Genomic DNA, 12,375 nt, shown 5'->3' with positions numbered 1-12,375 from the left:
GTGGAAAAGTGTCCAATTAGATATAGCGATATAAACGTTCCTAACGATGAGAACTCTAGACATTTTTCCACTACATATATATATATATATATATATATATATATATGAAACTTATCAAATGGGGAGAAACATGATAGAAAATTGCTATTATATTCAAAATACTTGAATAGAGTATTATGCTTTTGTTGCAAGTTGTTTAATTCAAAACTTAGTATAAGCCAACTAGCTAATGAAGGAACCGATGACTAGAAAAATTTTAGTGCTAAGCTTAAAAGCCATGAAACAACCAATGAGTATATTACTAACAATACTGCTTGGCTTGATTTAGAAATGAGATTGTTAAGAAATAAAACAATTGACAAAGAAGTTCAAGAACAAATTAACAAAGAAAAAAATCATTGGAAAAAAGTTATTGAGAATTGTTGTTGTAGTAAAAACCTTGGTAAAAATAATTTACCATTTTGAGGACGAAATGAAAAGATCTACCAAGAAAATAATGGAAATTTTTAAAGTCTGATTGATATGATTTCTAAGTTTGATCGAATAATGCAAGAACACATTCAACGTATTCAAGATGATGAAATTCATAATCATTATTTTAGGCGTAATATACAAAATGAATTAATACACTTGCTAGCAACTGAAATTAAAAACCATATTATTAAAAAAAATAAAGGAAGCAAAATATTTTTCGATTATACTTGATTGTACCCCAAATGCAAGTCATCAAGAACAAATGTCTAAGATGTGTTAATATTTCAACAAACCCAATAAAAACAGAAGAACATTTTCTAGAATTTATTAAAGAATATGATACAAGTGGAAAATGTATTCTCAGTGAATTATTAGATGCAATAAAAAGTCTTGAACTTGTTATTAATAATGTTCGAGAACAAGGTTATGATAATGGGTCTAGTATGAAAGGAAAAGAGCAAGGGGTGCAATGAAGATTGCTTGATATAAATCCTAAAGCATTTTACACGCCATGTGGTTGTCATAATCTTAATCTTGTTATATGTGACATGGGTAATTCTTGCCCTAAAGCTATATCATTTTTTAGAATAGTCCAACGTATTTATTCTTTTGTTCTTCATCAATAAAGCGATGGGAAATTTTGCAAGATAATGTGTCGATTCTAACTCTTAAGCCACTCTCACAAACATGTTGGGAAAGTCGAATTGAAAGTATCAAAGCAATAAAATTCAAAACTCCACAAATAAGAGAAGCTCTATAGCAACTAACAAAAATAATTGAAGATCCTAAAACAAAAAGTGAAGTTAATTGTTTAGTAGCATATGAAATTGAGAACTTTGAATTCATATTAGGCATGACCATATGGTATTATATATTACTTGCGGTCACTACTGTAAGTAAAAGTCTCTAATCCAAAGATATGCATATAGATGTTGCCATTTATTAGTTAAAAGGTTTTATTTCTTTTTTTCAATATTATAGAGAAAATGGATTTAAACCTGCTATGATTTCATCAAAAAAAAGATTGCAATTAGTATGGAAATAGAACCTGTATTTAGAGCAAAACGAATAATTCATAGAAAAAAAATAATTTGATGAAAATGTCAATGAAGAGACAATACAATTTGCTGAATAATCTTTTAGAATTAATTATTTCCTACTTATTGTAGATCAAACAATTTCTTCAAATCAAAAAAGGTTTGAAAAATTTAAAATATATGAAAATATTTTTGGTTTTCTATTGAATATCAAGAAATTGAAATCATTTGACGATGGTAGTTTGCAAAAAAATTGTCTTAGTCTTGAAAGCCTTTTGAAATATGATATTGATTGTTTAGATTTATTTTCTGAACTAAAAATTTTAAAAGAAATTTTACTAGCAGTAGAAAGCACTCATATTGATATATTAAATTATATAAAAAGACCTGATTCTTTTCCAAATGCATGTATCACTTACATAATTTTATTGACAATACATATTACTGTTGCTTCTGCAGAAAGAAGTTTTTCAAAATTAAAATTGCTAAAATCTTATCTAAGATCAACAATATAGCAGAAAATATTAAATGGACTAGCCATATTATCAATTGAGAATGAGATATTAGAAGAACTTGAATACAAAAATTTAATTAGTAATTTTGCATCTCAAAAAGCAAGAAGAATAATTTTTCAATAAAAATATATTTAGATAGAACCTAGTTAATTTGATACAAGAAAAAGGCTCCGTTTTAAGTTATCTCCTTAGGCTTCAAAATCTATAGAGCTAGCACTGAAGGTTATGAGGTTTGAGTTTTTCCCTCACGGACTTCCTTTGTTACTACCATGACCTTATGGTATGTATGCCTCATCCCTAGGCCAATTGAAACACATCTATTTTTACCATTTTGCCCTTGCTTAGTAGAAAACCAATTTAGAGAAAAGTGGCAAAGTTATGAGATTGGAGTTTTTCCCTGACAGGCTTCCTATGTTATTACCATCACCTTATGGTAGGTATGTCTCATCCCCACTGCGCCAATCGAAGAACGTCTTATTTTTACCACTTGCCCATGCTAACTAGAAAACCAATTGAGGACAAAGTGACAAAGTTATGAGTTTGGAGTTTTTCGTTCGGAAGCTTCCAATTGTACTATCATGACCTTATAGTATGTATGTCACATCTCCGGTCGAATCAAAGCACCTCTTATTTTTAGTATTTTGCCCTTGCTTAGTAGGAAACCAATTGAGGGAAAGGTGGCAAAGTTATGAGGTTGGATTTTTTTCCTCATGGGCTTCTTAAGTTACTACCATGACCTTGTGGTGTATATGTCTCATCCCTGCTGCAATCGGAGCACATCTTATTTTTATCACTTTGTCCTTGCTTATTAGAAAATCAATTGAGGGAAATGTTGCAAAGTTATGATGTTGGAATTTTTCGCTCACAGGCTTCCTATGTTATTATCAAGAGTTGATGGTATGTATGCATCATCCCCGACTCAATCGGAGCACCTCTTATTTTTTACCACTTTGCCCTTACTTAGTAGAAAACCAATTGAGGGAAAAGTGGAAAAGTTGAGGTTGGAGTTCTTTCCTCACATGCTTCCTATGGTACTACGATGACCATATGGTATGTATGTCTCATCCCCAGGCCAATCGGAGCATATATCATTTTTACCACTTTGCTTTTGCTTAGAAGAAAACCAATTGAGGGCAAAGTGGCAAGGTTATGAGATTGGAGTTTTTCACCGCAGGCTTCTAATTGTACTACATGACCTTTTGGTAAGTATGCTACATCCCCGGTCCAATCGGAGCACCTCTTAGTTTTAACACTTTGGCCTTGCTTAGTAGAAAACTAATTGAGAGAAAAGTGGCAAAGTTATGAGGTTGAAGTTTTTCCCTCACGGGCGTCTTATGTACTAGCATGACTCTATGGTATATATGTCCCATCCCTGCGCCAATTGGAGCACGTCTTATTTTACCACTCTGACCTTGCTTAGTAGAAAACCAATTGAAAGAAAAGTAGAAATGTTATGAGGTTGGAGCTTTTTGCTTGCAGGCTTCCAATTGTACTACCATGACCTTACGGTATGTATGTCACATCCCCGGTCTAATCGGAGCACCTTTTAGTTTTAGTACTTTGCCCTTGCTTAGTAGAAAACTAATTAAGGGAAAACTGGCAAGGTTATGAGGTTGGACTTTTTCGCTTGCGGGCTTCTAATTGTACTACTATGACCTTACGGTATGTATGCCATATCCCCGGTCCAATTGGAGCAGCTCTTAGTTTTAGAACTTTGCCCTTGCTTAGTAGAAAACCAATTGAGGAAAAAGTGGCAAGGTTATGAGGTTGGAGTTTTTCCTTCACGAGCTTCCTTTGTTACTACCATGACCTAATGGTATGTATGCCCCATCCTAGGTCCAATCGAAGCACCTCTTATTTTTACTACTTTGTCCTTGCTTAGTAGAAAACCAATTGAGAGAAAAATGGCAAAGTTATGAGGTTGGAGTTTTTCTCTTACGGGCTTCCTATGTTACTACCATCACCTTATGGTATGTATGTCCCATCCTCACTACGCCAATTGAGGTCCACCTCTCGTGAAATGTTGAACACCTAAAGAGATTTTTCCCCTGAGATTGTAACTTGCCAATGTATATGCAAATGCCTAATTATGGAAATGAATGCGCCTTTCTCTCAAGATGTCTCCCTTAAGCAAAACAACCCAACCGAGTCCCTTAACTAGCTGTGAAGTCAGGTTGGACACAAGTCCCTTGCTTGTCGACCTTCGTGCCACAAGTTGGGTCATTTGACTTGCCACTAAGTCAGGTCGAGCTCAAGTCCCAAGACTTGCCCAGATGGCCATTCAAATACAAGTCCCTTGACTTGCCGACTTTCGTGCTACAAGTCAGGTCCATTGACTTGCCACAAAGTCAGGCCAGGCTCAAGTCCCAGGATTTGCCCACATGGCCCGTCGGACACAAGTCCCTTGACTTGCCAACTTTCATTCTACAAGTCAAGTCCCTTGACTCGCCGCGAAGTTAGGCCAAGCTCAAGTCCCAAAACTTACTCACACGGCCCGTTGCACACAAGTCCCTTGACTTGTCGACCTTCGTGCTAAAAGTCGAGTCTCTTGAGTCTTGACTCGTCGTGAAGTCACGCTGGTCTCAAGTCTCAGAACTTGCCCACAGGGCCCATCAAATACAAGTCCCTTGAGTTGCCGACCTTCGTGCCAAGCTGAGTCCCTTGACTCGTCACGAAGTCAAGTTCGGGGATCTGCCCAGATGACTAGCGGGGTTCATATCGGGAACAATCACATAGCTTCTCGGACATCGCTTTCATAAACCAAAACCATAACCCAATCTTGAGCAAACAATTAAGGAAAACTTGAAATGAGGCAATCTTCGTATTATTCGATACAAGTTTACAGAGAGAATTACAAGCATTCGCAAATTGAAAGGGGAAAGATTACAAGAAGTTCCTAAGGCCGAGGATGTAGAGGGGGATCAAGAAAAGTGATGGGTACCAAGTCCTTGCCCAGAGTCCTGGTAAAGCGAAACTCCTACGAGTCAGGCTCAAGAGAGGCCAAGTTAAGAGCCTTCAAATTGGCCCTTGGGCACTAAACGAAGTGGTCTCCTAACCTCTCAAGACCCTTTTTATAACTGTAACCCCAGGCCAAGTCTTGTACATCCCAGAACTTCTTCAACTGGGAAATGAGACTCTTGGACCTGGATCTGAAGGTTGTAGGACTGCACTGCGTCCCAAAGACAACTTGGATTCCAGGTCTTTGACCTTGGCATCGGGGCCTCGTGATGGTTTCCCTCTTACTTTGCACCGACTTGGTCAACTCGGTATACTTGCCATTCATCCACTTACTTTGCACCGACCAATTGCGCCTTGTCCTTGCGAAGAACATCAAGAGAACGCCTGACCTCCCTCAACTCCCCTTTGCATTTGTTCAGCTTTCGTCAGAACTAGTCCCTCTTCTCTTCCCAAAGTAGGGCTTCCAGGTGGAAACGTCCCACCTCCTCATACGTCTTGGCCAAGTCGCCTTTGAAGAAGGCAACCCTTCTCCAACTTGCGCTTGCGCCACTTGCTGGTCTCCCGCTCAGCCATGTTCTCGACCACAACATCTCTTTTGAGGGACGTCTCCTCCGCCTCCTGTTTCACCTTGCGAACCTCTAGGCGAGCAAGGAGGATGAGGGACCGAAGCGCCTAAACCTCTTCCTTGAGCTCCCCTCTCTCCTCCACAATCATGGCCGCAAACCTGTCAGCCCCTAGAAAACATACAAGGTTAAGGACAAAGACAAAGGGAAACCAATCAGAAAAGCCAAGCTAAGTAAGAGAGACACCTGCAAAAAGAGTCCCCTTAACTTTTTGGCCTCGCGTTCGATGGCCTCAGCCCGCGCAACCTTGAAACCTGGGCTCGTCCTCCTAGGATGGCTTTCCTCGGCTACCACAGATGGACCAACTCCGCCCAACTGCTAGGAAGGGTTGAACGCCCCTAGGGTTGACGCCTATGAAAGGCCGGCACTATTGGAACCCCTACAGTCACTTCCCCTCTGCCCAAAGCAGGCCTGGGATCTGATGTCCCCTCGGACTCCCTCAGGGGGGGCATCCGCACCAGCTTCCCCTTCTCGGTCCCCGACCTTAGGGATTGTTGTCTCCCCCAAGTGAGGCTCTAACATCTCGAGCTTCATCCTTGTGAACCAGGGGACTCTATTGCCATCTCCTCTTCGGGCACGACGTTTTCTCCCCCCTTCCAGGTTGGACTCCCCTTCCCCTTGGTCAAGAGACGCCTCGAATGTAGGCTCCTTGGAGGCAAAGAACGAGGGAACCTTGGGTTTATAGGTCTGGCCAAAAGGGGGCGAAGGTATGGAGACCTTGTCGTCACTGAGATCGACGACAAAGGGATGTCTTGGGCTACCTTCATTACTGCAAAGGCTCACACCTGCCGCAGCGAGAACACTTTGTGGCGCCTCGATGATATCATCGAAGGGTACCACCATCGTTGGAACTCCCCTCGGGGCAGGCTTAAGAAAGGCCTCAAAGAAAGCAATCTGGAAATCGGCCTCCTCTTCATCCAATTCCTCCCCAAAAGTGACTAGTGGGGTAGGAATAGGGGTCGTAACCTGAGTAGACGAAACTCGAGCAGTCGGCGGGGTGGGAATAGTGGGAACCACAGACATACTGCTCAACGCCTTCGAGCCTGTGACCAGGATCTCTAGCCAGGAAGCCCGCGTCTCAGGCCTTGAGGATGCCCCAGTGGCATTGGGGTTGACCCGAGCTCTCCTCTCCCCACCATGGGTTGGAAGGCCTTTGCTAGCCCTAGGAAGCGAAAGACTCTCTTAAGAAGCGCCTACCCAAGACATAAGAATGGTCCGGGGTTGAAAGATGGAGATAGATGTTGTAGTCAGTTAGAACGGCGACAAGACAACCTCCAACTTGGCCTCCTCTCGATCAGATAAGAAAATGGAGATGGACTTTTCATCCAGTACGGCTCCCCAAACAGCTCAAACCAAGAACTCCTGGTGGATGGCCTCCCCTCGGGATATTCCCAGCCTGAGCCCGAGAAAAAAAAAAAAAAGTGCTTAGTCCAATCCTTGATGTGAAAAAAGAGCTTCATAGGCCAGCAATGCGCTTTCGACCACCGGCTTTGAAACTGCATAGATTGTCATCAAGGCACAGCACCCTGTACACTGAAAGAAATTTCCTCTCGGTCAGATCGGGATACTCCTCAGACTCAGGGTTCAACACCATGCAGAAGATCACACAGCTCACGACCAACAGCCACCATGCATTCGGGTGGAGCTGAGTGGGCGCCAAGCCAAGGAAGTCCAAAACATCGCAGATCCTCGCGGCAAAATGGTAGTCTAAGCCCATTCATGAACATTATTGGAAAGAGGGTCACCTTCATCTTGAGTCAAACATCATTGACGGCTGCAACATGACGACCTGGAACCTAAAATGACTGAGTCGGGGATGTCCAACACTCCCCTTAGTGCACAAAGGCCAGTCAAAGAGGCTATTGACTCCCAAACCTAACCACTGAAGCGCGGCGACTTCTCTCCAGTGGCGGACTCCCCCCTTTTGGGACCACCAGAAGTCCCATTAGGGCATATGGAAAGGAAAGGTCCTTCTTGGGGTTAGATCAAGGAATACTCTTGGAAGCCATCTGAGATGAGCAAAAGGTGAAAGTCGAGGACAGTTAACAAAGAAAAAGGAAGGGACTCGATGAAAAAGACAAGATGAACACAGAGACAATGAGTGCTCGAGAAGAAAGCAGAGGAAAGTGGAAAATGAGGGGGGGGGAAGGGATTTCAATAGAGACTTGCGCCAGTTGGGGTGCCCGATGCATGAAGTGATAGGAGCCGTTAGAAACAAAACAGCAGGAGCGAGTCCCGAGATTCATGCTACACACAATAATGATGGAGATAAACCATCACGCACGCCTCCGGCGTAGAAGGAGAAGGGATTGCGCGCGTGAAGGGCACTGGACAATCGGTAATCGCATAGGAGGCGAGCTGCCACCCCACGTGTTGCAACGTGGTTGTAGCCCGTGCTAACAAGCAGAGTCATGCTGACCACAATGAGTAACTTTTGAATTCTCACCACACGTGTACGATGAGAATTCGCAGGGTATTGAAAATTGGATTTACTACCCTGCTTGGGCCGTGTGAAGTTTGACCCCCCTCTAGGCCCAAACAGGTCAGTAGATGGTCCAATACAAAACCAATGAAGGGAAGAGGACTTGGCTAGGTCCGAGGAGGTCCTTCAAATATGGTGACTGGTCACATCACCCACTTAGACCACAACCCACATCGCTGGACAGTAGGCACGCCGCATTAAATGGTCTAGGAAGCTAACAGAGAACGACAAAGCCATACGTCCACTTACCTCTGTGGACAAAGTAGTGCGCGCGCCTCCCACCACTTACCTATAGTAAGGGACAGATTGGCAACCCAAGCACAATGTGGCAGGGCGACGGTTGATATGACAAGAAAAGAAATCTACCAGCAGCGCAATGTCCTATACACCTCTCCACGATCTGCCAGCAGTGGGTAAGGACCACCACGACTGTGTACATAAACACGTCTCGGGCTCAGGTAGAACTCTTTGAACATTTTCTCCTTACATTCCCACATAAATAGATAATTCTGACTTAGGCATTGGACATGTCCCTCACCACCCTGAGCCCTCATCTCCTTGGGGCTTGCAGGTACCACTGAGGAATTGTTGAGTTGTCCAGGCTACGAAACACGACATTAGAAGTCGTTATTAATTTATGCACTTTACTAATGTATTGATATGGTACTGTTCATAATCCTTAGGTCAATTCTTATATAGTAGAAGTCGTACGTGTTCTCATTCACATATAATATCTTACCTAGCAGAATGTATAAACACATCAGATAATTATTTGCAATCAACATTTTCATTGGAGTTGGGAGATAGCTCTAAATTCTCAACATTTTTTTTTTCCACCACCATAGCTCACAAACTCAAATTTCATTCTGCCATTTCACCAAATTGCCACCCCATCATGCGTTCCATAACTAAGGCTTGTATCAACTTAGTATCAAAGCCGGTTATGCCTTCACCATCCAACCATGACCAGAAGAACTCAGCTCTCTTTCAAAACAACTGGTTATGTGTTCCATAACCAAGGCTATTATTGGCTCTCTTTCATAATACTCATGTAGTCCACTCCCAAAAGAGCTCCACTTTTAAAAGGAAGTGACTTGTTTTGAAGTGATAAGCAGATTGATTGATTGCTTGAAAGAGTCGTACCTAGCTAAGGGAAAAAATATTCTCTTACTGATTGGAATAATATTATTGAAATGATATTCCTTTTATTGCTTGCACTTATCAGAAAAGGGAGATGTGGCCCTAGGTTTAGGTTGAGACATGCCAACCCAAGCAGGCCCATGGGCTTATGGCCTAAAAGGCTAAGTAGCAAACAGAGTATAAGCCTCATTGCCAAATTGGCCCTGTTAACATCCTGACCAAGACAAGTTGCTAGGTTTTGATGCAAACATTTTTTATTTGATTAACATAATTATATATTGTGACGCCCCCAACCTCCGCTTGGGATACAACGAAGACTTAGAACGTTGAACATGTAACACATGATTACATACACCCGTTCGTGATAGTTAATATGCAATGCATCCTAGTATGTAACTAGCAGTATGCAATAACCGCATCAGATAGAAGGATGAAAACAGAACTTATGCCAGAATATCTAAAACATCCCAATGCTTTACTGATCATCATAAGTTTAAAGTCAAATTGTAGCATAACTTAATACAACTAAATATTAAAGTCTTTAAAAGTTAAATTAATCGCTTCATGCGTTCTAGAGCATGAAGGATTAGGGCTATAAACATGATGATCAAATCTAGTCTCCTCTCGAGGTCAGGCTCCTCCTCAATCAGTCAGATCTAGTCTTCCTCGTATCCTGACTAGGCCTGCAACCTGATGACTTTTAATCGGGTCTGGACCCGGTTTGACCCGACCCGTCACTGTTTGCACGCCAACCCGATCCAACCCGAACCGTTACTGTACGGGTCGGGTCGGGTCTATTACATGTCACGATTTTTTTTTTTTTTGCCTGGCTTTTACATGCCACAGTGGTTATTGTGACATGTAACATAGTGAATTGTTCTTTGTGCTTTTAAATGAGATTAAAAAGAACCATCAAATCAGTTGTGTTGCTTTCTTATTTGTTTTGATAACAAATTTAGCTACTTAAAGTATACATGACATCTTTCTCTTACTCACTACATGTGTCGGTGCCTTCCTTGGCTTCTTTGAGAATGAGTTCCAAGAGCTTCTCGTACATATCGATGGCAGATTCAAGCATGTCAATGACTCTGCTCCTATCCTTTGCCACCAAAGTCAATATCTCTTCCATTTCTAGTGTCTGCTTCATGGGAAAACTCAACTCTCTACCAAAATGACTCGGATTCCCTAATATATCAGTTGCAGAAGTCCCTCCAAGGCCATGCCCCTTGCCATAACTAATCCTCCCTGTGCTCACCACCATATCACTAATGCTCCCCATCTCATTTTTAAGAGCCATAATGATCTCTCCAGTCGTGATTACCCAATTCCATACACTTCCATCTTCTGCTGCAGATACCAAATTCTGCCCCTCATTTGTTATCCCCAAAGATATGACTGCCCCATCATGTTTTTGGGTCCATTTCACCAGTTCCCCCCATTGGCTAACAAGTTTTTTGCTTCCAACCTTCAATGTTCCCTTGTAAACAGAACCATCTGACCCTACTGCATGAAACTCAGACTTTGTTGGGTCTAGTGCAACTCCAAAAATTATGCATGGGAATGCCACTGTCTTAAGATGTGTCCCACGTGAAAGATTCCAGAACTTACATGTACAATCCAATGAGCAAGAGATTATTGTAGAGTTGCAAAGCCCCACTCCAAGAGTAATGTCAGTTATTGAATCAGCATGTGCTGGAAATCGATGTAGTATGATATTGCCTCCATTTCTCATGCCTGGCTAAAGAAAGTTCAAAAAATTTCAGAATTTCAGCAACCTCAAACTCAACCTCATAATAGAATTTCTGCCAAAAAACAATGTATTTAGACCGGTTTTAGGAAAGCTACCCAGAGGAAACAAAAACCCCAATGTATTTATTTATTTATTTAGTTCTTATAATAACAGCACATTGACACAACTCAAAAAAAAATCTAAAATAAAGAGGCATATTGGAAAATACCATCATATTCCTACAAAATTTTATTGCCTCTTAGCCACAAAAGTCTAGCAATAACCAAGAAGAGTTCAAAATGTGCAGCTTCTAAATACCCTTTTATGGTAAGAACCAAGTCCATGAAATTGAGATCAAGAAGACTACACTTTCAAATTTTTTTACAACAAAGAGCCCAAACATCCTTAGCAGAAGGGCATCCCCAAATAAAGTTTATCTCAGAAAATTTGCACATGAATCCACATTAACTAGAGGTGTAAACTCAAACCGGAAAATCGGAAAACCGGACCGGACCGGACCGGACCGAACCGGACCGATTTTACCGGTTTTGAACCGGTCCGGTCCGGAACCGGTTTTTAAAACGTAAAAACTGGCCGGTTCCGGTCCCGGGATTTTTTGGACCGGACCGGTTGATTAAAAAAATAAAAAATAATATTTTTATATATAAGTTTTATACAAAATATTTTATATATATTAAATATTAATATATATAAGTTTTATATATAATGTATAATTATAAATTTTTATGTGAAATTTTATATATAACATATATATTCATATATGAAATAATTTCTTATTATAATTTATAAATTATTACATAAAATGTTAATACTAAATCACTAAAAGTTTATAACTAATACTAATATATAACTTATAACTATACCAATAGTCTAATATTAATACTATTATATAGTCTAATATATTAATAAAAGTATAAAACATTTTTTTTAAATCAATTTTTTTTTTTTTTTATAAACAAATTTTTAATGACAAATTGTGAAATTTACATTTTAAGAAAACCGAAAAACCGGACCGGACCGGACCAAAAACCGGTAAAACCGGAAGTACCGGTTTATGAGGGTAATCGGTGCATAATCGGTTTTGAAAAATACAAAACCGGTACATACCGGTTCGGTCCTAGATTTTATCCAAAACCGGACCGGATCGGACCGGTTACACCCCTAACATTAACCATGCCAATCAGTGAACAAAACCCAAAAGCTTTTCTGGGTTTGTACCCATCGTTGTCAAGATGAGAAAAAACCCAAAATATATAAAGATTGTTAGAATGGGCATTCCATGGTCCTCCATTTCGGTACCCATGCTTAAATGGGCATTCCATGGTCCTCCATTTATAGCTCTCAAACCCATGAGAAAGTGTCCATCACAAAGTAAGGATTTCATGCAAAAATCCAT

At 40.8% G+C, this 12,375-nt stretch overlaps 1 protein-coding gene across 1 annotated transcript; it reads right to left on the bottom strand.

Annotated features, from left to right (window-relative positions):
- Positions 1-10,217: 10,217 nt before the first annotated feature.
- LOC109009948 (protein ROOT INITIATION DEFECTIVE 3-like) lies at positions 10,218-10,961 on the bottom strand. The gene has a single exon (XM_018990615.2). The coding sequence runs from the start codon at positions 10,959-10,961 to the stop codon at positions 10,218-10,220; it is 744 nt and encodes a 247-aa protein (XP_018846160.2).
- Between the last annotated feature and the right edge of the window lie 1,414 nt (positions 10,962-12,375).

Source organism: Juglans regia, chromosome 10, assembly GCF_001411555.2.
Source record: "Juglans regia cultivar Chandler chromosome 10, Walnut 2.0, whole genome shotgun sequence".
Classification (NCBI taxonomy): Eukaryota; Viridiplantae; Streptophyta; class Magnoliopsida; order Fagales; family Juglandaceae; genus Juglans; species Juglans regia.
This window is presented reverse-complemented; position numbering and strand designations above follow the sequence as displayed.

Coding starts and splice junctions, on each gene's coding strand:
- LOC109009948 (XM_018990615.2), bottom strand. CDS start 10,961: ATGAGAAATGGAGGCAATATCATACTACATCGATTTCCAGCACATGCT.